Consider the following 27,309-nt stretch of genomic DNA (forward strand, 5'->3'; position numbering starts at 1 on the left):
GAAAATTCATAGTACACTTGTTACGTTCCTCATCTCATTCTTTCCTGAAGGCTACTTTGTTCTTTGAAACCTGTCATCAGAACATCACTCCTTCAGCTGGAGAGATGGCTCAGTGGTTAAGAGCATGGACTACTCTTCCAGAGGTCCTGAGTTCAATTCCCAGCAACCACATGGTAGCTCACAACCATGTGTAATGGAATCCGACGCCCTCTTCTGGTGTGTCTTAAGACGATGACAGCATACTTGCATATAAGTACAGTGTACTTGCATTAAAAGGAAAAAAAACAAATAAAAATATTTTTATAAAGGTGTTTAAAAAAATGAAAGTCACTCCTTCCATTTTCTTCTGGTGTAACACTCGGCGTAAAGTTCCAAGGCATCCTTTAGCCCACCACCCAGGTTTGTGTAATTCTCATCCCTATTTTTTTTATCGCTTCTCTCCCTCTAGGTCTCTTTGTTCCAAATGTAGCGCCTGAACCTGACAATAAAATTAGGTCTGGAATTTGAACTAATTAAACCTGAAATATCCTAACTGTGAAATGCCACAGAGCTCAACTTGTAGATTATGTCTCTTTCCCATGATCCCCCTGGTTATCTTATGTAGCTTTTGGATTCTTCTAGTCCTGGCTGTTTTAGCGACACGGGAGATTTATTTAAGCTTACGGGTTGGAAAGTAGATTATGGGGCATACGAAGTACATCTAAAAAATAAAAGAAGGGTTGGGGATTTAGCTCCGTGGTAGAGCGCTTGCCTAGCAAACGTGAGGCCCTGGGTTCGGTCCTCAGCTCAGAGAAAAAAAAAAAAATAAAAGAAAAAAAATAAAAGAAAACAAAACTCTGTGGGGGATATAGCTCAGGAGTGGAGCATTTGACCAGCATGTGTCAGTGCTGGGTTCATCTTTGAGAGTATAAAAAATGAAATAAAATAATCTTGTACCTTTAAATATATTCTCCACATACCAATGACGCCAAATTATATTTCTGTAGCTTAGACCTGAACTCTAGACTTAAAACTTTTACTGCCTACTCAAAATCTTAATCTGTACATTACATGCCATCCCTTACTCAAAATAAGTCCCCTGTAGTTTTGGATATGATGAACATATTCATTATATAGTAGTAGTATCATGAGTATGTATATACTTGTAGAAAAATTCATAAAAGCTTTATATTTTTAATGTATGACAATGTATATTAATTATATTTTCTATTTAATAAGTTAGAAGGCCAGGATTAGGGCTGGAGAGAGGGCTCAATGGTTAAGAGCACCAACTGCTCTTCCAGAGGACCTGAGTTCAATTCCCAGCAACCACATAGTGGCTCATAACCATCTGTAATGGGATCTGATGCCCTCTTCTGGTATGTCTGAAGACGTCTATACTGTACTCATATACATAAAATAAATCTTTAAATAAAAAAAGAAAGGAAACTGAGCAAGCTACAGGAGCAAGGAAGCCAGTAAACAGCACCCCTCCATGGCCGCAGGTTCCTGCCCTGACTGCCTTCCATGGTAGACTATGCTCAGGCTGAGGAACCGTACGATGAAATAAATCTCCTTCTCACCGAGTTGCTTTTGATTGTGGTGTTTATCACAGAAACAGAAACCCTAACTAAGACAATCAGGGTGATTGGTGTAACTGTCACCTCAGAGAGTCATCATTTCATTATGCTGGGAACACTCAAAATCTGCTATTCTGGAACAGTTAGTTACCTGTTGTCAGTTCTGTGGTTATCCTATTGTGCTCTGTAGAATATTAGAAGTTATTCCTTCTGTCCAGTGCACCACTTAACTAGCTTTTCTCTGTTTCTGCCTTTGGGATTCTTTTGGGGCTTTAGTAACTATTAGATCTCAGTTCATATATCTAGAAATGAGCTCATGCTGGTGAATAGAGGGATTTCTAGTAGTTGGATAAAACCTAGCATTCCTTGAGAACTTGTGGAACACGAATTTCCCTTACCTCTGGCAGAAGGGATTATGACTTGTCCTTGGACATGGACCTATAGTCAAATATCAAATCCCGTGTTGGCCAGTAGGCTCCACTAGTCTCCATTCAAAAGTAATTGTTACACATTTCTTTTTTCTTTTCTTTTTTCTATAAATTTATTTTATTTTATTTACATGAGTACACAGAGTAGCTGTCTTTAGAGACACAAGAAAAGGGCAATGGATCACATTACAGAGGGTTGTGAGCCACCATATGGTTGCCGGGAATTGAACTCAGGTCCAGCATTCAGTGCTCTTAACCGCTGAGCCATCTCTCCAGCCCTGTTATACATTTCAAAGCCTCCACACTAGCACCCTGGCTCTCTCACACCCCCCCCCCCCCAGGCTGCCTTCCTCCCAGATACCCACTTGTTCTCTCTATAAAGGCAACCCCACATCTCTTACTATCTCCACTATTCTCTCCCACTCTCTGGACTCCTTAGCTCTGGCCATATCTGGTAGACTTCTTATGCTCTCTGCTTTGGATGCTTTCAAATGGATATTTTCTCTCTCTTATCTACAACAAAACCCTTTCCTCTAACAGAGAGGCCATTTCCACAGGCTCTTTACATGCTTACAGCAACTATTACCATACTCCCAACTTCCATGAAGTAAACCTTGTAAGTTCCCCATGTGGATAAGACACAGAAACTTGACATTTAAATTAATGGTGTAGGTTGGGGATTTAGCCCAGTGGTAGAGCGCTTGCCTAGCAAGCGCAAGGCCCTGGGTTCTGTCTCCAGCTCCGAAAAAAAGAAAAAAAACAAAACAAAACAAATTAATGGTGTAGCATGTGCCTACCATGTACTAAGTACAAAATGAAAAAAATAAATGGCTAATTAACAACGGGACAGTACATGCCAGAAACTACCAGGCTCATGTTCTACCAAATAGAAGAACTTTAAACTTTGTGTGTGTGTGGGGGGGGGGCGTGAGATAGGTTTTTATTTAGCTCAGGCTAGCCTTAAACTCAGTATGACACTGAGGATGACCCTGAACTGCTAATCTTTTTTTTTTTTATATCTTTATTAACTTGAGTATTTCTTATTTACATTTCGATTGTTATTCCCCTGCCCGGTTTCCAGGCCAACATCTCCCTCAGCCCTCCCCCTCCCCTTCTAAATGGGTGTTCCCCTCCCCATCCTCCCCCCATACCACCCTCCCCCCAACAATCACGTTCACTGGGGGTTCAGTCTTGGCAGGACCAAGGGCTTCCCCTTCCACTGGTGCTCTTACTAGAATATTCATTGCTACCTATGAGGTTGGAGCCCAGGGTCAGTCCATGTATAGTCTTTGGGTAGTGGCTTAGTCCCTGGAAGCTCTGGTTGCTTGGCATTGTTGTTCATATGGGGTCTCAAGCCCCTTCAAGCTCTTTCAGTCCTTTCTATGATTCCTTCAACAGGGGTCCCGTTCTCAGTTCAGTGGTTTGCTGCTGGCATTCGCCTCTGTATTTGCTGTATTCTGGCTGTGTCTCTCAGGAGATCTACATCCGGTTCCTGTCTGCCTGCACTTCTTGGCTTCATCCATCTTATCTAGTTTGGTGGCTGTATATGTATGGGCCACATGTGGGGCAGGCTCCGAATGGGTGTTCCTTCTGCCCCTGTTCTAAACTTTGCCTCCCTATTCCCTGCCAAGGGTATTCTTGCTGAACTGCTAATCTTATTGCCTCTAACTTCTAAGTGCTAGGTTTATAGACATACACATTTTGACATTTTTACAGCATTCTAATCTGTTGTGTTTGTGGATCACATGTCCTTTAGACATTCATCAAAGGATACATAGAATGGTTCCATCGAAGCTATTATGAATTCTGTAATAATTCACAATTCACTGCTACAAATACTTCTTTCTGTTGTTGGGGTTGCTAGATACCATAGAAATACCATTGCTAGGTTGCTGAAGAACATTCACGGTTTACACAATGACTGTAGTAGCACACTTTCCCATCAGCAGCATCCACGAGCGCTCCTCTCTCATTCCTGCTAGCATCTATGTTTCTGTCTTTTTGATAACAACCAATCTGATCAGGGTGAGATAGCTTTTCACTTTGCATTCATTTGCATGTTAATTAGTAATTGTCTAACTTAGTAATGCTTTTATATTATGCTTGAAGACCTGCTATATCTTCTTTTGTGACTAGTTTTTTTTCCTTTTTTTTTTTTTTTTTTTTTTTGGAGCTGGGGACGGAACCCAGGGCCTTGTGCTTGCTAGGCAAGCGCTCTACCACTGAGCTAAATCCCCAACCCCCGCATTTCTCTATTCTCGAGTATGAGACAATGAACTGGGGTGGCTTTGGTGGCTGTTGATTTTTCGGGACCCCTAGCCTTCTGAGCTAAGAGAAGCACCAAGAAAGAGAGCGCTGCTTTGGAGGAACCACCGAACTGAGATGGCATCCGTGAAGGCAGAGGCGGGCAGGGCCCACGTTTCTTCTGAACTGTACTTTCTTTCTCTGCTACACTTGCTGCCCCCAACTCCTGGTTTCCCCGGGAACTCCTTCCACTCTCAGAAATCCTTTCACTTTTCCATAATCAATCTAAGTTCTCCTGGCTTACGTTTTGTTTTTCATACATGACATATACCTCCACACGCTGGTCACAGGCACCCATTCATCTACTTCCTGTCCCTCTTCCCGTCCCGGTCACTGTCCCATTGTTTTTGTTGCTGTTGTTTTGTACTTGGAGACAAGGTGCTCTGCCACGCAAACTGGTGCTAATCTGGCAAAGCTTTTCTTTTGATCGTTCATGCGTGTAAGAGGCCATGAGAGCAGGCAGGACCATAGAGGTCAAAGGACAACTTTCAGGAGTTGTTCTCTGTGGTGTCTGAGGCTCAAACTCAGGAGGGCTCATCTGTGTGGCAACTGTCTTGACTTGCTGGCCCGATTTTCCATTTCAAGAAATTAGATTATGTCCGTTTTTGGTATTGAGCTGAGTTTCTAATATGTTCTGCATGTTGTCAGACATACAATTAGCAAGATTGTGTGTCACTGAGGATTCCACCTGGACTTTACATACTCAATGGGCTCTCTACCACTCAGTGACATGCCCAGCCCTTTGCTGTTTCTCTTTCCCATTCTATTTTTCCTCCCTTATTTTGAAAAAACAAACAAAAAGTCTTTTTAAATAAAGATTTATTTATTTACTTTATGTATATGCATACACTGTTGCTGTCTTCAGACACACCTGAAGAGGGGGTCAGATTCCATTACTGATGGTTGTGAGCCACCATGTGGTTGCCAGGAATTGAACTCAGGACCTCAGGAAGAGCAGTCCGTGCTCCTAACCACTGAGCCATCTCTCCAGTCCCAAAACATTTACTTATTTTGTGTGTATATCAAGGTTTGCCGTGTTATACACAGATAGGTCAGAGGACACGTTATTTTTCTCCTTTACAATGTGATTCTTGGGGACTCCACTCAGTCAGGCTTGACAGCAACGCCCTTTGCCAGTTGATTTGTTTCTTATTTTGGAACAGGTGCTCACTATGTTATCCAGCCTGGGCTTCAGATTGTTTTTTTCTTTTTAAGATTTTGTTTTTATGTGTGTCTGTGGCCCTGTGCACTGTGTGAGTGTAGGTGACCACAGAAGTCAGAGGTGTGGGATCCCCCTTGGAGTGGGAGTTACAGGTTGTTATGATCCGCCTGACTACAGATAGGTGCTGAGACTGGAACTCAGGTCTTCCAGAACAGGAACCTTTCTGTCACTGTGCCCAGTGGTGAGTAGCAGTCTTTTAGTTCAAATGAGTAGCTTCATATTTGCAAGTCTTACACTTAGGTCTCTGACTCTGAGTTTTTAATTACTGAGCTTCGGAGACAGGGATCTGGTTTTCCCCCTCTGTGGACATCCAGTTTCCCTGATACTGTTTGAAGGGGTTTACTTTTTACAATGTACATTTCTGCTTCCTTTGTTGAAAGTCAGTTAGCAATAAATATGCAGAGTTCTCTCTAGGCTTTCATTCTGCCTGACTGGTCTATGTGTCTGTTTCATGCCAGTATTATGGGATTCAATCAGGTATTTTAATGCATCCCAGCCCTTTTCTTTTTTCTTTTCTTTTGTTTTTTCAGAGCTGGGGACCGAACCCAGGGCCTTGCGCTCGCTAGGCAAGCGCTCTACCACTGAGCTAAATCCCCAACCCCCCTTTTCTTTTTTCTAATGTCTGACTACACAGGGTCTCTTATGGTTCCACACAAATCTTAGGATTGTTTTTCTAGAACTGGGAGGAATGTCATTGGTAGTTTAACAAGAATTGCATTAATTTTGTAAGTCGTCGTGGACAGCAGGAGCTTCCTTCTAAAGATATGGTTTCTGGGTATAGTCCTGGTTATCCTGGAACTTGTTCTGTAGATCAGCCAGGCTGACCTTGAAATCAGAATCTGCCTGCCTTTGCCTCCCATGTGATGCGATTAAAATCATGTGCAACACTTCTGGGCAAGCATGAACATTTTAACAATGTTGACTTTTCTGTTCATTGGTTGATTCATTCATTCATTCAGAAACAAGGGTCCCTCACTATGTAACTCTGACTGTCCTGGAACTCACTCTGTAGATAAGGCTGGCCTCAAACTCACAGAGACCCACAGGCCTCTGCCTCCCTAGTGCTGTGATTTGACATATATGCCACTATGCTGGGCCCAACTGTATATTCAGTAACAGTTGTGAAATTGGAAATCCTTTTCTTGTTCCTAATTGTCAAGGAAGCCTTCGCTGCCTTTCCCAATTTTAGTGTAATGCTGTTGCAGATTTGTCAGAGATGCTGTTTCTTGTGTTGAGTTTTTCTTTTTGCCTCTCTCCAAGGAGTTTTTTTTTTTTTTTTTTTTTTTTGGAGCTGGGGATCGAACCCAGGGCCTTGCGCTTGCTAGGCAAGCGCTCTACCGCTGAGCTAAATCCCCAACCCCAAGGAGTTTCTTATATTCCTAATTTTTATATTTTGTTCATGAAGAAATACTGAGTTTATTCAGCATTTTTCTTTACCTATTGAGGTAATCGGGGTTTCCCTGTCAGTTGATGGGATCTACTGTAAATTTTATGTCATGTATTGAATCACCCTCATCCCGCGAGACAGCACCATGTTCCCTTATCTTTCTTATCTATCAACCGTTCCAGGAAAGACCCTCTAGTGAGTACAGAAATAGTCCCCAAACACAGTCTTTCTCTTTGCATTTTTATACTTGTGTGCACACATATAAATGCCATGCTGTTCATATAGAGATCTGAGTCAGGATCAAATACAGGTCCTCAGGTTTGGTGGCAAGTGCCTTTACCCACTGAACCATCTTGTTGGACCCGGAATGTACAGGGTTAATGTTAAGAATTTCAAATAAGGGCTGGAGAGATGGCTCAGTGGTTAGAGTACTGACTGCTCTCAAGAGGTCCTTAGTCCAATTCCCAGCAACCACATGGTGGCTCACAATCATCTGTAATGGGATCTCATGCACTCTTCTGGTGTCAAGGACAGATACAGTGTACACACACACACACACACACACACACACACACACACACACACACACACATAAAGTTATCCTTTCTCTTTGCCTCTAAGTGACTCATGACTTTCTACAGATACCTTTTAAGTATAGACTGTATTTCTACAAATCTAGGGTATAGGTCCCAGAGGGTGGATGAAGGCCCAAAGCACTGGTAACACTGGCAGTTTTGCATACTACACTGTTTAGATTAGAACCAAACTTTAGGAGGGGAAGTATAACAAGTGTAAGAAACTGGCAAAATGCACACCGGTAGGATTTGCTGAAGGAGGCAGAGGCAGGAGGATCACGAGTTCGAGACCAGCTTGGGCTACACATTTTGGGCTGGAGAGATGAGTCAGTGGTTAAGAGCACTGACTGCTCTTCCAGAGGTCCTGAGTTCAATTCCCAGCAACCACATGGTGGCTCACAACCATCTGTAATGAGATCTGATGCCCTCTTCTGGTGTGTCGGAAGACAGCTACAGTGTACTCACATACATAAAATAAATAAATCTTAAAAAAAAAAAAAGAGGGGCTGGGGATTTAGCTCAGTGGTAGAGCGCTTACCTAGGAAGCGCAAGGCCCTGGGTTTGGTCCCCAGCTCCGAAAAAAAGAACCAAAAAAAAAAAAAAAAAAAAAAAAAAACTGGCAAAAAATAAGCATTTAAATAAGGACTTGGGGGTTGGGGATTTAGCTCAGTGGTAGAGCACTTGCTTAGCAAGCGGAAGGCCCTGGGTTCAGTCCTCAGCTCCAGAAAAAAAAAAAAAAAAAAAGGACCCGGTTGGGGATTTAGCTCAGCGGTAGAGCGCTTGCCTAGCAAACGCAAGGTCCTGGGTTTGGTCCCCAGCTAAAAAAAAAAAAAAAAAAAAAAAAAAAATTAGGTAAGGACTCTAATCCCTACTGCAACACTGGCCATGAAATCAGCCAGAAGCTCCAAGTAGCAGGCTCCCAAGGCCTGCTAGTTGGTTCAGAGGACACTTGACTGCGAAACCAAGTGCTGGGCAGATTAAGTTTCTGGCAACAGAACTAATTTTAGAAAGCACCAAATGGTAAATTTGTACCTACTATATTTTAGGATCATCTGGAATCCTGATACAAGGCAGGGACAAAAATTCCAGTTGGCTAAAGTTACTGAAGCCAGATACATAAATCGTGCTCTCAATTTATAAAGCCAGTCTAAAGCAAGTGCATTTCATGTTATTTTGGCAAGGTCTGTTAGACACAGAATATCTGTGTGTATCCCTGAACTCTGTAGACCAGGTTGGCCTGCCAGGTCAGGTCTCACCAGTGAGGCAACTCTCCACTCCCCAGCACACACAAAATTCTGAGTTAACTCCAGATTTGTTTACATCTGGCTCCCCTGAACTGGATGCTTTTGTTGACTTTCCCATCTCAGATTCTGTACTTGCTTAAGAGTCTCTAATTACACTTATCCATACGTTGTATGTAGCCCTGGAATTCTGTACACCAGGATGGTCTTGAATTGGGAGATCCACCTGCTTCTGCCTCCATCCAGACTCAAGGGGTGCACTGTCAGTACCGGGGTGTTTAAGCTGCCGACCATCTCTCCAGCCTGTTTTAGACCCAGTTCTCTACTGAGTGCTCATTTAAGCTCCTTAGCAACTTAGCAGGCTAGTACACTCAAGGTCTGGGGTAACTTAGCAGACCGGTACACTCAAGGTCTGGGGTAACTTAGCAGACCGGTACACTCAAGGTCTGGGGTAACTCTGAATTACAGTCAACACCCTGTAAATTAGGCTGGTCCCTCATGATTATTGAAAAATGCCGGGGGGTTGGGGATTTAGCTCAGTGGTAGTGCGCTTGCCTAGGAAGCGCAAGGCCCTGGGTTCAGTCCCCAGCTCCGAAAAAAAGAACCAAAAAAAAACAAAAAAACAAAAAAGGGGTTGGGGATTTAGCTCAGTGGTAGAGCGCTTGCCTAGCAACCGCAAGGCCCTGGGTTCAGTCCCCAGCTCTGAAAAAAAAAAAAAAAAAAAAAGAAAAATGCCATCCAGGGGGCTGGAGAGATGGCACAGTGGTTAATAACACCAACTGCTCTTCCAGAGGTCCTGAATTCAAATCCCAGCAACCACATGGTGGCTCACAACCACCTGTAATGAGATCTGATGCCCTCTTCTGGTGTATCTGAAGACAGCTACATTGTACTCATATATAATAAATAAAATATTTAAAAAAAAAGAAAAATGCCATCCAGTGTATATTAAAAGGTTTGAGTTAAGGCTGGGGAGATGGCTCAGAGGTTAGGAGCACTGACTGTTCTTCCAGAGGTCCCGAGTTCAATTCCCAGCCACCACATGGTCAATTTCAACTAAAAACGATGCCCTGGACTGGTTCCTTGTTCAGGTATAAATTCAATGAGGCAGACAGCTCAGTGGTTAAGTGTGCTTACTCCTTTCAGGACTCAAGTTTAGCACCCAGATCTCTCAAAGCAGCCAAACTCCAGTGTCAGATTCAACATCCCCTTCTGGCCTAAAAGGGCTTGCAGTCATACACATACCCCCAGACCTCATCCTATAGAAACATTCCTCCATCCAGCCTTTATCAATTTCTTTATCCCACTAACACCAAGATCCCAAATATACCTGAAACCCCAAACTGCTGTATGCAGAGTCCCTTAAGCCTAACTCAGCTCCATATACTTGAACTGGTTTGGACTCAATCTGTTTAATCCTTTGATAGGGAAAGATTCTCTTGCTAGCATGTTGACACCAGCTTGTTATCCCCACAAACTAGGAGGCAGGCTTGCCACCAATTTCTTTTTCTTTTTTTTTTTTTTTTTCGGAGCTGGGGACCGAACTCAGGGCCTTGCGCTTGCTAGCCAAGTGCTCTACCATTGAGCTAAATCCCCAACCCCTTGCCACCAGTTTCTCAGGCCAGCGTTGTCAGTTATACACAGGTCTAAACAGTGAGGCCCCCTTTTCCTAAGCAGTCAACAGGCATCCTTCCCTGTGTGTTCTCTAAGGTTGCTTTTGGTCTTTCTTAGCATCCTGTACCTCCACCGATGAAGAGAGCAGATATTTTTGGAGGATCCTTGGCGCACTAGCATTATATATTGAGTATGCACAGTAATAATCTGGACTTAAGACCCATCGATCGGAATGCAAGGGTTGGAGAAATGGCTCAGCATTTAAGAGCTGCTCTTCCAGAGGTCCTGAGTTCAATCCCCAGCAGCCACATGGTGGCTCACAACCATCTGTAATGAGATCTGATGCCCTCTTCTGGTGTGTCTGAAGACAGCGACAGTGTACATAAAGTAAGGTACACTCTAAGTACAGAAAGATGCTTAAAAGCCATTTCACAACACTGCCTTGCTTTTTACGGTTTGCCAGCTTGAGTAAAAGGTCTACAGGTTTTAAGCTTCTCAGAAAACCCTGTCCACTTGTTTCTCCGTGTAGCTGTCCTGAAACTTGCTCTGTAGACCAGTCTTGGAAATGAGAGACCCACCTGCCTCTGCTGAGGCTAAAGGTTCAGTGCACCAATTGTTTTGAAATAATGAACAGCATCTGACCCTGTTCTGGGCCTGAGATTCATCAACTAATAATGAGCCTTTGACTGGGCTCAAGGGATTTATCTGCCTGCCTTACTCTTCGGTTACTCTTGATTAGCCAAGGAATCAAGAATGAAATCAAAAGGGAAATATTCACATAGAAAAGACACAACAAATAACATGTATGCACTGAGTGGGCAAACTTTGAAAACTCAATTTCCATGTAAGTGAAACATATTATACCAGGGCCCTCTGGTTCATCTTCTGACACAAGAACAACTGAATAAATATTTGCAGCTGAATGTTTATTGCAGCACTCCCAAGTGATCACTGTTGGATGAATAAGGAAACAATTCATAACCAATAAAAATGTTGAACTGCCTTTTTTACAGTAATTGTACACTCATTGTGCTTAGTCTGTAAAGTTGTATCCTCAGCTCACCCATAACCTTCCCAGAATAGAACACTCTGTCATACATTAACATAGAGCCTTCAAAAGGTATACACAAGGCTCAACTCTGCAGGCCATACCAGATGCTGTCCCATCCACTAGACAGTTTAAGAGGGACACAGCAAGGGCCATGCAGACCCCATCTCAAACATCCCAGTACTAATACTCTGTATTTGCTTCTTGTGTCTGCTTTTTCTGAACATCACCACATCCAGTTTTCCTTCGCAAGAAGTCTCCTCTCACTGGCCCTAAAAAAGAAAAACAGGTATCACATCGCTGCCAACTTTAAAACAGAACACAACAATCCACTTTAACGGTCCATCTCAGAAGCCAGATCCGTAATTATATTTTTTCAACAGGAATTCAGATTCGGGATAGGATCATCATAGATCAGACCGGTGACATTATGTTCTGCAGAAAAAGGAAAGAAAAGGAGCATCGCTCACATGCATTTCTGCTCCAGGAGCTTCCCAGAGGACGGGCATCTCAATGGGCTGGCATTCACTGCTGGCAGAAAGTATCATGACGTGCCAGGAGTAAGAACTGCATAAAGAGACAAGACGACGTCATTTAAACAGTGTTCCTGTCTCAGTATTCAGGACATCATCTTTGGGATACAGTTCATCACTGTTCAGACCAGTTATGTCTCGTACTATGCACTCACTGCAGCCATTGCAAATTAAAAAGGAGAGCAGAAGCTGCCGGGACTGGCCAGCACTATTTCCATGTACATTAGCTGTGTCTGTATTCAGGTCATCATCTTCGGGTAATCACTGTTTGCACAATTATGTCTCACAACTAAGGCAAGAGTAGGAGACGCTGCAGTGGTCGGCCAGCACTATTTTGGAACATACTAGCATGCAGGAAGCCGATTCTTATCTCACAAAGGGAAAAATATTCCCTATGCTGAGAAAAAAATCTACGCACCTTTAACATGGTCAAGTTTTAAGCAACTTTCCTCCCTTCACGAATTCTCTCGGATGCTTTGAGCTCCCCGCCATCTAATATATTGAAAAGAAACAAATTTTAAGCATCACACACCAGTCCCTACTGCTCTAAGCCAACAGTATGCTCAAATTAGAAACTGCATCGTCTTTTACCTTTGTTTCCTCTGGAAACTGCTTTGAAGACGCGAAGAACAATGGCGCCATTGTCCCTGTGAATATAATCGTGTGTCTCTTTAGGTGATATATCCGTACCTTCCGAACAGCACAAAGCTCCTAGATTGTTTTTACAAACCCTGCTGTGTTAAGAACCCCCACCCCCAAGCTGGGACTGAGGAGCTAGAGCGCATGCGGCCTTTGGGCAGGCTGCTCGGTCTACCGGGGCCTGGGCTCCAATCCCGAAATATCGTTAGCTGCTGCGCTAGGATAGGAAGTTCACAACGGTACCCAAAACTCAAGTCTCAGATGCTACTCCAAATAACCGTAACCTCCAAATTCTCTTTGCGCCCCCATACTTAATGTGATCACCCGTCTGTTTAAGTCACTCACCTACACCACAAACAGCGAACTCAAGCTCCGTCGTAAAAGAAAGAGCCTGGCGCCCCGCAGCTCCTTTTATAGCTCCCTTTGCGCGAGATCGAGGCTGCTCCTCCTTCTTGCACCGATTGGACGCGGTTGCACGTGGGGGCGTGGCTTTTCTTGAAGCAACGCGTGGGAGCCGGCGCCTGGACTCTCTCTTTTCTTCCGGGCCATTCCGGGGCGTGGTGCGCGCCGTCCGCCTGCCGCGTGCCTGTCTATTTCTTCGCGCGCTCCCGCTGGCTCGCCTCCACCAGTCTCTTCAGAGTCTGGCGGGCCGCTGGGCTCTACGTGGCGTGGGAGTGGCGCCAGAATTCAAACGAACTGCCGCAGTTGGAGGCGAGGTCACTGCCTGCTTCGAGCCTAGTCGGCACGGACGGTCGGCGGCTGGGAGTGGCCATGACTTCGCCGCGCTGGCGCCTTTGCGCGTGGCTGGTGGAGGAGCTTGGCTGCTCGGGTGACCAGCCCTGTGCTGTGTATTCAGCCCGGCCGCTGAAAGTACCTTGGAGGACAGAACTACGCGGGTGAAAATCGAAAAGCTCTCCGTTTATCTTTCCTACACTCTGGTGGGACCGCTGGTCTGCAGAGGGCCACGCTGTCTCGTGCACATTATCCAAACCTTGCTTGGGCGCCCAGCCAGGTTCAACACCCGACCCCTACCTCTCCTCCTTGGTATCAGACACTAGTGACAGTTATACTGAGACAATCATGAGAAACATTCCGTTTTACAGAGGAGGAAGCAGGTCAAAAGCAGCCAATTGGCCTAAGGTCACATAGCTTCGTTATTTTTAAGTTTTTCCCTCCTAAATTCTCTGCGGATTGACAGCGTCAAACATAAAATTCAAAGTAATTTGAATGTATGGATAGCCATACAACATTTGGATATTTTACCAATTTGGAAATTCAGGTCTTTATTTTGTAGCATTTTTAGCTTATTAAGATTATTTGTGCATTTGCAGTCCATTGACAGTTGTCCTCTGGTCAGCATACTTGTGCTGTGGTATGCATGCCCCCTCCCCATCATCCACACGCTCAATAGTAATGATAATAAATAAATAAAAGTCATCTGGGTAAGAGATTGTGAGGAACATCACATAATGTTTGCCATAGAAAAGAAGGTAGGGAACAGAATCACATATGGTAAAGTTTGTTACAGCGTCTGATTAAGTACTGTGCCTCTGGGCTACATTTCAAGCCTGTGGTATTAATTTGGTTGTTTTTAAATATATATGCTCAGGTACGCACATGCATGTGAATGCTAAAGGACACCCTTAGTAGTTATCCTCATGAACACCATTTATCTCCTTTGAAACAGTGTCTCTTACTGATCTGGAGGTCACAAATTAGGCTCTACTGGCTGAGACTGTATATCCTTCCTTTTCTACCTCTCAGCTCTGAGATTATAGTCATGTTTCACAACTAACATCATCTTTATGTGGAATCAAACTGGGGTCCTTGGGCTCAAAAAGCCAATTCTTTACCTATCAGAGCCATCTCCACAGCCACAGTATTAGGTTTTGAAGGTCAGTAGATGAATATCATCTTCACAATGATTTCGTGTTAGCTTTCAACACTCATAACAAGTGAATTAAGATCAGTAGTTCTCAACCTGTGAGTTGAAACCCTGTTGACAAACCTCTATGTACAAAAATCTTTACCTTATGACTCAGAACAGTAGCAAAATTATGAAGTAGCAATGAGAACACTTTTATGGTTGGAGGTCACTACAGCATGAGAAACTGTATAAAAGGCGCAGAATTAGGAAGGTGAAGAACCAATGATTTAGGTAACCAGCGTTGTAAAGAGAAAAGCTTCATTCCGGCTCATGGTTTGAACTCTCTGTCTAGCCCAGAACTAGTTGCTCCATTGCTTTGGGCCTGTGGTAAGGTTGGTGGTTATGTTGGAAGTGCTTAACTTAGCAAAACTACTCACCCCATGGCCAGGAAATGAAGCGAAAGAAGCCAGAGCCCCAGAGTCTCCCTCCATTGACCTAAAGGCTTGGTCACCTGCTTCTTAAAGTTTTTACCATGGGGCTGGGTAATGTTCATTGTCAACTTGGAAGGATATTAAAATGGTATCGATATAGGATATAGGAGAGGTGTATCTGTGAGGATGTTTCCAGAGAAGTTGAACAGTGGAGAGAAGAAAACCCCGAATGTGATGGCTTCACCCCTGGGGAGTAGGGGATCCCAGACAGAATAAAAACTGCACAAGAAGGGGTTGGGGGGGTTGGGGATTTAGCCCAGTGGTAGAGCACTTGCCTAGGAAGCGCAAGGCCCTGGGTCCGGTCCCCAGCTCCGAAAAAAAGAAAAAAAGAAAAAAAAAAAAAACTGCACAAGAGGGAGGGAAGCCAGCTGGGCACCAGTGTTCATTCCTGACTGTGCGGGCCGTGTGACCAGTTGCTTCACACTCCTGCTGCCAAAAGTTGAGCCATTTTTTGCTGTCACCCTTTCTCCTAATTGGTAGTTTACACGCTCAAAACATGAGCCAAAATAAGTGCTCCCTTAATTTGCTGTCCTTGGGTACTTTGTCATAGTAATGGAAAGGTACAGCTGCTTCCAGCATTGCCAACATGGGGACCAGCCCTCTAACACATGAGGTCTTGGAAGACACTGAATTTCCAAATTATCACACTTTGCTTTAAAAAGGAGGAGGAAGGGGCTGGAGAGACGACTCAGCGGTTAAGAGCACTGACTGCTCTTCCAGAGGTCCTGAGTTCAATTCCCAGCAACCACATGGTGACTCACAACCATCTGTAATGAGATCCGATGCCCTCTGCTGGTGTGTCTGAAGACAGCTACAGTGTACTTACATATAATAAATAAATACATCTTAAAAAAAAAAAAGGAGGGGGGCTGGGGATTTAGCTCAGTGGTAGAGCGCTTGCCTAGGAAGCGCAAGGCCCTGGGTTCGGTCCCCAGCTCCGAAAAAAAGAACCAAAAAAAAAAAAAAAAAAAAAAGGAGGAGGAAGATGCATAAAGATCTGACCTAACTAATGTCTCAAAATTACTTTGACTCCAGCCTCATAACCATGTCATCAAAGTGCGCTGTCGCTGACGTCACGGGAGGCAGCGATGATGAACAATGGGAACAGAAAAGAGGCAGAGTGGACCGTGGCAGGGAAGAGAATGGCGGCCCCAGTGACTCACAGAAATTTTTTTTTCTTTTTTTTTTTTTGGTTCTTTTTTTCGGAGCTGGGGACCGAACCCAGGGCCTTGCGCTTCCTAGGTAAGCGCTCTACCACTGAGCTAAATCCCCAGCCCCGACTCACAGAAATTTGAGATGAAGGACAAGAGGATGATGTAGTTTTGCTGTTGTTGCATTTTTAGAAAATTATGTATTTGCATGTGCACGGACGGGTGTTTTGACTGCTTGTACATCTGAGTGCCATGCACGTGCAGTGCCTGGGAAGGCCAGAAGAAGGTGTTAGAGCCCCTGGACTGGAGTTACAGGTGGCTGTGAGCCACCACGTGGGTGCTGGAAATTGAATCCAAGTCCCCTAGAAGAGCAGCTAGTTGCTTTTAACTGCTGAGAACCTTCCCTCTGGTTAAATTGTAGATGCTACACTTGGCTACATTTGCCCAGTGGACCATCAGAATTGTAAACTGAACTCCAAGAGAAAAGTCTGGACCATAGAAAGGCTAGTGGGCAGAGGCTGACTGGGGACTGTAGGGGTTGATGCAGTGGCCTGGAGTTAGTACCACAGTGTGTGCAGATGTCTTGCAGTAGCTAGCTTTGGAAAACGTAGTACTTATAAGAAGTGGTTATATAATAAACGTGTAAGATCAATGCTATTATGGCAGCTTTCAGATAAACCATAGGAAAATATGCACACCAAGCTAAGTATGATACACACAATTCATTCAAAGCAGGAAAATCTTAAAAGTTCAACAATCCTGTGTTGGTTTGCATATGCTTGGCCCGGGGATTGACACTATTAGAAGGTGTGGCCTTGCTGGAGGAAGTGTGTCACTGCCTGGGTGGGCTTGGCGATCCCCCTCCTAGCTGCCTGAGGATGCTTACTCAGTCTGTTCCTGGCTTCCTTCGGGTGGAGATGTAGAACTCAGCTCCTCCTGCATCGTGCCTGCCTGGATGCTGCCATGCTCCTGCCTTGATGACAATGGACTGAACCTCTGAACCTGTAAGCCAGCCCCAGTTGAATGCTGCCCTTTATAAGACTTGCCTTGGTCATGGTGTCTGCTCACAGCAGTAAGACCCTAAGACAGATCCTTTCTTGCCAGTAGAGTAATCCCTACTTCCCACCCCCTCTAGTCAGAACTACCCCCTCTAGTGAGGTTTCATGACAACAAGACATACCACTGGCAATCCTATGAGAATTAAAACAAAAACAGTAAAGTTAATGAACTCAAAGAAAATGTCTCCTATTTGTGGATATTGATCCATGAGTCTGAAGTTCAGGGGCAAGGTTGAGTGGCTTGAGTGTCACTGGCATAAGCAAGTAATTAAAGCATGACAGGAGTGAGATCACCAGGGAAAGGATATAAATAGAAGAGGAGAGTGCAGTCCAGAGGCCCCAGAACACTGGAAACTGGAGAGTTCCAGTGGAGGATGAAAAGCTAGCCAAGGAGACCCGTGGAGGAGAAAATCAGAGAATGTGATTTCCCAGAATTGAAGAGTTTCAGTGAGAAACAGGTCTAGTGGATTGAATGTTTCTAAAACGTGGTTGAGTTTTTTTTTTTTTTTTTTTGTTTTTGTTTTTTTTTTGGTTCTTTTTTTGGAGCTGGGGACCGAACCCAGGGCCTTGCGCTTCCTAGGCAAGTGCTCTACCACTGAGCTAAATCCCCAACCCTAAAACGTGGTTGAGTTTGATAAAAGAAACAATCATTGTGGTTGCCACTGGGGGCATCCCATTGTCTCAGTGGCAGAGCAGAGATGTTCATTTGAAGAGGGCAGAGGTAAGATGTGAGGTAGATGTGGATTAACAGGTATGGAGGAGTGTAAGGAAAGAGGGGTGGTTTTCGAAGTGGGTGGTGCTAGACATGGACATTGTGTGGCCTTAGGATGCAGGAAAGTGGTTGGATTCCAGGGCCACATCTTTGAAAAGGTAAGAGTTCTTTCCCAGAATAGAAGTTTTTTTTTTTTTTTCTTTTTTTCGGAGCTGGGGACCGAACCCAGCTGAGCTAAATCCCCAACCCCAGAAGTGAAGTTTTTTTTTTTTTTTTAAAGATTTTATTTATTGTATATGAGTACACTGTAGCTGTCTTCAGACACACCAGAAGAGGGCATCAGATCTCATTACAGATGGGCTGATGGGGGAGAGGGAGAGGGAGCAAGACTGGGCCTGGGCCTGGCTAGTCTTTTTGAGAGGTCAAAGCCCACCCCTACTGACACACCTCCTTCAAGGCCACACCTCCTGATCCTTCCCTTAAAGCTCACTTACTTAGGGACTAAAGTTATACATGCCTATAGGGGTCAGTCTCATTCAAACCACTATAATGTCTATTGGTATTACCATTGTACCAGTCTCATTTGCACAGTCATTTCTAGGAGAGGCAGTCTTAAAACAGAATTCCTGGTATTCTGATTCTTAGATCCCGAAAGATGATTTAGTGGTGAACATCAGCAGGCAGTCTCAGCACTAGGAAAGCTAAAAGGGGGGGGGGGGTATGCCTGGGTTCAAGGGCCCCTGGGCTGCACAGCGAAGCTCTACCTCAACAAAACAAAACAAAACAAAACAATCAATGATCGTAATCTCATTTCATTTTATCTATATTCATCTGAGGAAGAATTTTTTTTTTTTTTTTTTAAGATTCGTGCTTTTCCAACCTAGGAAGTTTTCTGGTAACATTGTGATCTTGCTTTCGCAATCCTACGACCTACCAGGATCTGCATTCTGAAATCCAATGGTGGCAACGAGTGATTTGAAGTCCTGAAGCCTACTTGTCAAACTGAACTAAAATGTGGCAAAGACTGAATCTCTCTCTTTCAACATAAAATGGTGAAATTTCCACTATTTCAAAATTTTGTTTTAGTTATAGCCCTAGCGTGGCCTATAAACTAACTTTACCCCCGCCCCCATTACTGTGTTTTTCTCTTGTCTTCTTAACAGCTCAGCGGTTTCCTCTCTTCTCTCCTTCTCACCGCTTTGTTTGAACAGAGCAAATATAGTTTTATTACGTAAAAGCCAGGAATAAGGTTTCTAAAGGAAAACCACCTTGTATTTATATCATAAGACATTTTTACAATGGTTGCTCCTGACAGACTTCTGTTGTAGGCAATCTTCAGAAAGTCAGCACAGTCAGCAATGTGTGGAGGCTCCCATTTGTAATCTCAGTATTGGGGTGAAGGTGGGGGAGTGGAACAGTACAGAGAGCTAGTTCAAGGGCAGCTACATGGTGAATTCCAGATTCCAGGTCAACTTCAAATGCTTAGCAAGATCGAGTCTCAAAAAAAAAAAAAGTTTAAAGTACTGACCAAAACAACAAAAACTCTATTGTCTAATGATTTACCTCATGTGTAATCTTTAGCATGTTCCTGGTCTCATTGAAGAAAGGTGTTATCAGGCTGAGGTTTTGAATTCTGTCTCTAGAAGACTTTTAAAAAATTCATGCACCCATAAGCCCTTGCACTCCCACTGGAATTTGGGAAGTGGAGACAGGAAAGAGTCTAACTAGCCTGGAGCCAGCCAGCATCAGAAACAAGGGCTGACAAGGTGGAAGGCAAAACCAAATCTGAAAGTTGCCTCCTGGTCTGCATATATGTGCCATGAAACATGTATGTCTGTGCATACACACTAAGTAGTAAAGTCACCTCCTTCATCTTTCATGTTGTATGTACTCCATCTGGCCTCCTTTGGTTCCCTCTTCTCCCTTCCTTTAGACTTCTTCCCCTATCAGAGTTGACTTTCTCCTTTCATATTTTACAGACATATGCAAAAATCATAATTATTTTAAAAGATTTATTTCAATTTTATTTATGTAAATGTTTTGCCTGCATGTATTCTATACACCACATATATGCCTGGTGCCTGTGGAGGTCAGAAGAGGGTGGTGGATCCCCCTTGAACTGAGATTACAAATGGTTATAAGCCACCATGTAAGTGATAGGAATGGACAGTTCCTTTGGAAGAGGATCGAGTGTTCTTAACTGCAACCCATCTCTCTAACCCCAGAGATTTTTCAGTCTGTCTTCTGGCAACAACATTGTGCATTTGCATTCATGCAGAGCATCTCCATCCAAGCAGTACTTGATTTAAATGTGATGGATTTGGGCGTGGAGTAGACAAGACGTAGGCATGTGATGGTTAATTGGAACTGTCATTTTAAATGGATTTTGAGTCTTCTAGTAGATACACTGTTGGACCCGTCTGAAAGGGTTTTGACACTGAGGTGTGAAGACAGGTCATGAATGTGAATGGCAATGTTTTATGGTCTGAGGATCCAGACTAAGTAAGATAGGAAAAAGAGAAAGCCAGAAGAGCTTTGGCTTTTCCTTTTCTGTACTTCCTGGTCTGCACAGCTGTTAGCAAGAAGCCTTATACACCTACTGGAATATTCAAAATTGCTCTTGTCTCCATGGTCTCTGTATCACAAATGGGCTGTGTCCTCAAACTGTCAAAGTAAACCTCCTTTCTCTTTAAAAAAAAGAGGGTGGAGGGGAACCAGACACAGGTGACCAAAACAAAAGGAAAATAGAAAAATAAACAAACACATACCAGAATCTTTAAAAAGACAATAAAAGGGGGCTGGAAAGATGGTTTAGTGGTTAAGAGCACTGACTGCTCTGCCAGAGGACCTGAGTTCAATTGCCAGCAACCACATGGTGGCTCACAACCATCTGTAATGGGATCCCATGTACTCTTCTGGTGTCTAAGACAGCTACAGTATGTGTGTGTGTGTGTGTGTGTGTGTGTGTGTGTGTGTGTGTACCAGACGGGGCGGATGGGCTGAAATCTGCTGACAGCCTTGACTTCATAATCTTTTTTAAAGATTTATTTACTTGTTATATATAAGTACACTGTAGCTGTCTTCACACACACTGGAAGAGGGCGTCAGATCTCATTACAGATGGTTATGAGCCACCATGCAGTTGCTGGGATTTGAACTCAGAAACTCTGAAGAGCAGTCAGTGCTCTTACCCACTGAACCATCTTTCCAGCCCAACTTCATAATTTCCCTTCTTTGAATACCAGGGTTCTCTGCTAACCTCTCTGTGGGTTGAACAGGTTCTCCTACCTTTTTTTTTCTTTTTTTCAGAGCTGGGAACCGAACCCAGGGCCTTGTGCTTGCTAGGCAAGCGCTCTACCACTGAGCTAAATCCCCAGCCTCTCTCCTACCTTTTTTGAGTGGAGGGCAGCCACAGTTCTAACGGCTAATGTTCTACCTGGGAGGTGTCTCCTAAACGCATTGGGAGTGAGGAAAGCAAGTGCAGCACTGAGATCTGAACAAGCGTACTGTCTTGGGACTTTCAAAAGCCGCTAAGCTTTAATCACCCTGTTGAAGCAGTGGATTGCTTTGGCTGTTAACTATTCTGGAGCTTCAGAATTCCTGGACTCCGTAAGGGCAAATCTCAGGCAGAATGCTGGCTTCAGCATCTCACTGACCTCATTGTTTGGAGTTATTCTGTTGATGAGGTCAGTTCCTGGCCACTGAGCGTAGGTCTGTCTTTCCTGCTATACTACACTGCCAGCGCTCAGCCTCCTGCTGCATACAATTTGGGTTTGCTAGGCAGCTTTCCTGTTCTTTGTAGCTGTCCCTCAGGCTGCCTCTCACCCAGGGGTCTGTGGGAGTTTAATTTAGATGTCCTACCTTTTGTGTGTTCAGGGTTTCAAGTAAGTCAGTTTTAAGGAATAAATTCTTTGTGAGGATGGCACTGGGTTAATGTCCTCTGAGTTATATAGAGGGAGTATAAGAGACTCCTGTTCACTGATAACCCATCCTGAAAGTAGTACCTGTGGTCTTTTTTTTTTTTTTCTTTTTTTCTTTTTTTTCAGAGCTGGGAACCGAACCCAGGGCCTTGAGCTTGCTAGGCAAGCGCTCTACCAATGAGCTAAATCCCCAACCCCATACCTGTGGTCTTTTACTTGGGGCATCAGGTCTACCTTTGGATGAGCTTTTGCTTCTTGCCATCCTGGGAGCTTCATGGCTGGAGCTGGGAGCTTGGTGCTTTGATCCTCTGTCTCCAAACTTGTAAGCTGTCTAGTCACCACTTCTGTGAATTTCTGAAACACCTCCGCTCTCTCCTTTGAGAGTCGAGTTGTTTTTAAGGCTAACATGTTTGTTTTTGCCAGGCCACAGAGAGGCAGCTTCTACTGCGCCATCTGACCAGAAGCCTTTTCTCTATTTCTTTTTTTTTTTTTTTTCAGAGCTGAGGACCAAACCCAGGGCCTTGCGCTTGCTAGGCAAGTGCTCTACCACTGAGCTAAATCCCCAACCCCCTTTTCTCTATTTCTGAGATAAAATGTCACAGTGAACTCAGGCTGACCTTGAATTCCAGACTGTCCTGTGCCTCAACCTAGAATTACGGGGCTGTTTCAGCACATCAGCTCTTTTCTTTTCTTTGTTTTACTTTGATAATTTGGCTCACAGCTCCTCCTGAGCCTATGCCATGCGTGGTAAGTAATAATTAAATAATACCTAATGTTGATAATGGTATGTGCTGCTTTTTTTTTTTTTTTTTTTGGTTCTTTTTTTCGGAGCTGGGGACCGAACCTAGTGTGCTGCTTTCTATGGAGAGGTCAAAACCTTTAAACATAATTATCGAACATCAATGCTGTGTAGTTAGTAAGGCGTGTGATATTTTCATTTTTAACATATGCATCCTCACTTGGGCCTTTCTGCTTGTTACACTTCTTACAGTCTGTAGATCGTATTCTAGGTCTTCTGTGCTTTTCGGTTAATATCCACTTATCAGTGAGGGCATACCATTCATGTCTTTTGGGGTCTGGGTTACCTCACTCAAGATATTTTCTAATTCTATCCATCTGCCTGCAAATCTCACGATGTCCTCATTTTTGATAGATAAAGAGTCCTCCGTTGTGTAAATGAACCACATTTTCTGCATCCATTCTTTAATTGAGGGACAGAGTTGTTTCCAGTTTCTGGCTGTTACGAAAAAGACTGCTATGAACTTAGTGTAGCATGAGGTATGATGGAGCATCTTTTGGGCATACACCCAAGAGTGGTATAGCTGGGTCTTCAGGTAGAGCTATTTCAATTTTCTGAGGAACCGTCAGACTGATTTCCAGAGAGGTTGTACCAGTTTGCAATCCCACCATCAATGGAGGAGTGTTCCTCTTTCTCCACATTCTCACCCAACATGTGCTGTCACCTGTTGTGTAGGTATTGTCTTCTGCAATAGGGCAGCACCATCAGAATGGCTTGGGTTGCTGGGTGGTTCCCAAGGGGCCTCTTGAGCCAACAACTTGATTAGATGTAACACATTCTACTGGAAGCTTCATTTGGTGATAAGAGACATCTAGTTGGGACTCTCTCTCCCCTGTTGAAGTTTGATGACTTCATTTTGATAGCCTTCATATGTGTATATATTTTAAGAAGCTTCTACTGTATTAGGTTCGTATATGACAACTCAAGTGGCTCTTAGTTCTAGCTGTCTTTCTCTATATACTCGCCCTCATCCTTCCCACTTGATGTTCCCATTCCAAGACCTGTCTCCTATCTATTTATAACTACCTCTTCCAGTTCTCTGTCTTATGGTGATCCCTCCCAACCTCCTGGTTCCTTACTTTCTATGTAACCTCTCTGGTTATATGGGCTGAAGTTTGCCTATCAAAGACTTATAAAACAAATGACATCCACATATAAGTGAAAACATAGAATATTTGTGTTCTTGAGTCTGTGTTACCTCATTCAGGATTAGTTTTTTTCTAGCTCCATTTATCTATGCATTTCCTAAATATTACAGTAAATACATAATATGTATTGAAAATTGTATGATTTCATCTTCAGTGGCTAAATAATATTCCATTGTATAAATGTACCACATTTTCTTTCTTTTTTCACAAGAAGAGGGTTTATTGGGGGAAAGCAGAGAAGAAAGAGGAAGAGAAGAAGATTAACAAGGGGCCACCACATTTTCTTTACCCATTTCATTAGCCAATGTTGAACATCTAGGCTGTTTTTAGTTTATAGCTATTATAAATAGAGCAGTTGAGCAAGTGTCCTTGTGGTAGGATGAAGCATTCTTTGGGAATATGCCCAAGAGTGGTATAGCTGGATATCGAGTCCCAGCTTCCTGAGGAACAGCACACCAATTTCCACAGTGGCTGTACAAGTTTATACTTCTACCAGCAATGGACGAGTGTTTCCTTTTCCTTTACTCAATATCCTTGCATGCATGAGCTATCATTTGTTTTACTGATCCTGACTATTCTGACCTGTGTATCCTGCTTTTCCCCTTCTGTAACCTGCTGCTTCGTCTGAATGATGATATCCTTTGCAATGTAAAGCTTTTCAGTTGGATGAAGTCCCATTTATCTTGTTCTTAGTGCCTATGCTATTGGCATTCTGTTCAGAAACATCTTTTCCTGGGTCAATGCATTCAGGACTATTCCCCACTTTCTCTGAAGACCCAGACACATGTCTACACACTTATAGGCTGTTGAGTTTTGATTTGATAAAGAAACCACAAGTACACACTGGCAGACAGCATCTTTCAAAAATAGTGCTGGTTAAGCTGGATGGTTGCATGTAGAAGACAAATAGATTTACACTTATTTCCTGGCACAAATTAAACTCCACATGGATCCGAGAGACCTCAGCGTAAGGTCAAATACACTGAACCTGATAGAAGAGACTGGAGCTTCTTAGGAATGCCATGGGATAACACAGAATGCACATGGGAAAGCAGTCAGAAGAACGAGTTTCTGACTACAGCTTAGTCTGTTTTCCAATGTTACTTTCCTTATTTGTCACTACGAATAGGTAACTATTTAAGACATTACTAATAGTCTTCTGGCAGACACAGTTTATGCCTTGAAGGTGTGTGAAGCTCTCTGGAACTGTTTCTGGTCACAGCAGGGACACAAATGCAGTGATGTTTGGGGCCAACAGGTTCAAAACCTCTAAGTCTAGATCCCCTTGATTCTGATATTGGCATCTATGGAGATGAATCCTAGTAAATGCCAGGAGGAAAACCTGTTGAACTGCTGGCAGGCTGCAGAGTACACTCCAGGTTCCTAGCTCTTGGGAACTGTCATCCATATGGGATGGTCTTTGAGTCATTCTCCTGTAAGTAACCTCTCACTCATATTCCTGTACATAACCCAAGGAAACTCATTAGTTCACCAAGTTGGATTTAGATGTTATCCATACTTTGATATGTCATGGGCTCCCTATCTGGAGTAAATAGACACGTGTTGTGTCTCCTCAGGAAAAGTCTTGTCACTTAACAGTAGAAAGCCCACATTTGCCATATTCTGATGCCAGAGTTAGGGTGTATGCTTTTTACTCAGAGGATGGAGTTAATAGTGAAGTAAATCAATCAATTCAGACTGGCTAATGTTAGGCATAAGCAGGGAATGAATGGCTTCAGAGGCTTGGATAATTCTGCTGTAGACAGCTTGGCCCATAATGCCTAGCCTGAATCATTTATTACTGGTGTTCAAAGTGGACCAAGTTTCTTTCTTATATTTTAAAATTTTTGAAAAATCTTATATTTTTAGTGGCATCTTGATCATACATAGCAGAAGTATGACAGTTTCATACATGCACATCTTTTTAAAAACATATTCACTCTGTTGTTTATTATATGTAAGTACACATTGTAGCTGTCTTCAGATACACCAGAAGAGGGCATCGGATCTCTTTACAGATGGTTGTGAGCCACCATGTGGTTGCTGGGAATTGAACTCATAACCTCTGGAAGAGCAGTCGGGTGCTCTTAACCGCTGAGCCATCTCTCCAGCCCACATGCACATATTTTTAAAAACATATTCACTCTGTTGTCCCTTGTTGGACCCATATAATTTCTTATGTTCTCTTTGACAGCTTCAGACTCTAATAACTACCTAAGCAGTGAGAAGTCAGATCTAGCCCTGAGACTGTTTACGGAAGTTGAGGAAGGTGTCGCTGTGCATTATTGTACCCAGGTTGCTCACAGGTCCTCTGGCCATCCCACCAGGTCCAGGAGTGTAAGTACCAGAGTGATAACGGGGTGGGAGGGGCTGAGTCTTTCAAAGGGAAGAGTGTTGCATTTCCCATATCTGTAGGCTTGTTCTAGTTTGGCTTTTGTTGTTGTGATAAACATTATGGCTAAAAGCAAGTTCGAGGAGGAAAAGTATTAATCTTCTTACAAGTTCCAGTCCAAGTAAAGGCAGTGAAGGTGAGAACTTAAGGCAGACAGAAACCAGGAAGCTGGAACTGAAGCAGAGACCACAGAGGAATGCTGCTTGCTGGCTTGTTTCCAGGGTTCCATTTGTCGATTTTCCTCATATAGCCCAGACCCATCTGCCTATGGATAGAGCTCCACACAGTGGACTAGGCCCTCTTACATCAATCAGTGTGGAGAAAATGCCCCACAAGCACGCACACAGGGCAGTCTGACTGAAGCCATTCCTCCCTTCAGTGCCTCTCTTCCCAGGTGCATCAAAATGACAATCAAAGTTAATTAGTCATGACACCTCTGGTTAGAGTTCATGCCACAGGGCTGCTTGATGTGCCTGCTTCAAATTTGGTCCTAAGTTAGTTATTTTCACTCTACTTAGTTTTTCATTTTCCCCCTTTATTGGAAACACTTTTTTTTAAAAATATTTATTTTATTTATTATATATGAGTACACTCTAGCTGTCTTCAGATACACCAGAAGAGGGCATCAGATCTCTTTACAGATGGTTGTGAGCCACCATGTGGTTGCTGGGAATTGAACTCATGACCTCTGGAAGAGCAGTCGGGTGCTCTTAACCGCTGAGCCATCTCTCCAGCCCAATTTTCAGTCAACTTAGAAGCAGTTTATTCCTTTAACCCCAAGAAATGACACTGTGACTATAGCACTGAACAAGAGAGACTACATGTAAAAGAAGTGCATCCTTATAACAAAAATAAAAACAACCCCCTTCATTTTCTACCATTATCCATTGTATACATAAACACAAGTACTCAGTATTAAGTTTAAATAAAGATCCTTTCAAAATTTTTTGCCTTCCAATTAAGTTTGGCTGGTAAAGCAAAAACAAAAAAAGAAAAAAAAAAAAAAAGTACTGCTCATGATTTTATCCAAGAAAAGCATGTATTTTATGAGTCAGGTAAAAAGGCTTTTTGAACAATGAAATTTTCAAAATAAGGATAAAAAAAAAAAAAAACTCATGTTGGGACTGGAAAGATGTTAAAGATATTTGCTGCTCTTGCAGAGCACCTGACTGGGGAGGGGATCCAACACCCTCTTCTGGCCTCCATGGGCCCTTGTATGCA

The 27,309-nt window shown here is 43.4% G+C and overlaps 1 protein-coding gene and 1 non-coding gene across 8 annotated transcripts in view; both read right to left on the reverse strand.

The window, feature by feature from the left end:
- Window positions 1-11,241: 11,241 nt before the first annotated feature.
- The window catches only part of Syncrip-ps2 (synaptotagmin binding, cytoplasmic RNA interacting protein, pseudogene 2), a 28,734-nt gene continuing 12,666 nt past the window's right edge, over window positions 11,242-27,309 (reverse strand). For 2 of the 7 annotated variants that reach the window (XR_010054445.1, XR_010054446.1), the window contains 5 exons: window positions 12,896-26,262; window positions 12,503-12,558; window positions 12,330-12,403; window positions 11,849-11,945; window positions 11,242-11,650 (listed from right to left, as the gene is read on the reverse strand). Coding sequence is in view for 5 of the 7 variants with exons in the window: in XM_063266428.1 (XP_063122498.1) it covers window positions 13,210-13,438 (229 nt within the window). In the remaining 2 variants the exon portion in view is untranslated. Of the gene's footprint in view, window positions 11,651-11,848; window positions 11,946-12,329; window positions 12,404-12,502; window positions 12,559-12,895; window positions 26,263-27,309 lie in introns of those variants that run through there. The other 5 variants (XM_063266428.1, XM_063266429.1, XM_063266430.1 and 2 more) reach the window with 5 other exon arrangements.
- Window positions 11,723-11,794, reverse strand: LOC120094450 (small nucleolar RNA SNORD50). Its single transcript, XR_005488763.1, has one exon. It is a non-coding gene; the product is annotated as a small nucleolar RNA SNORD50 (small nucleolar RNA).

This window comes from Rattus norvegicus, chromosome 8 (genome assembly GCF_036323735.1).
Source record: "Rattus norvegicus strain BN/NHsdMcwi chromosome 8, GRCr8, whole genome shotgun sequence".
Taxonomy (NCBI): domain Eukaryota; kingdom Metazoa; phylum Chordata; class Mammalia; order Rodentia; family Muridae; genus Rattus; species Rattus norvegicus.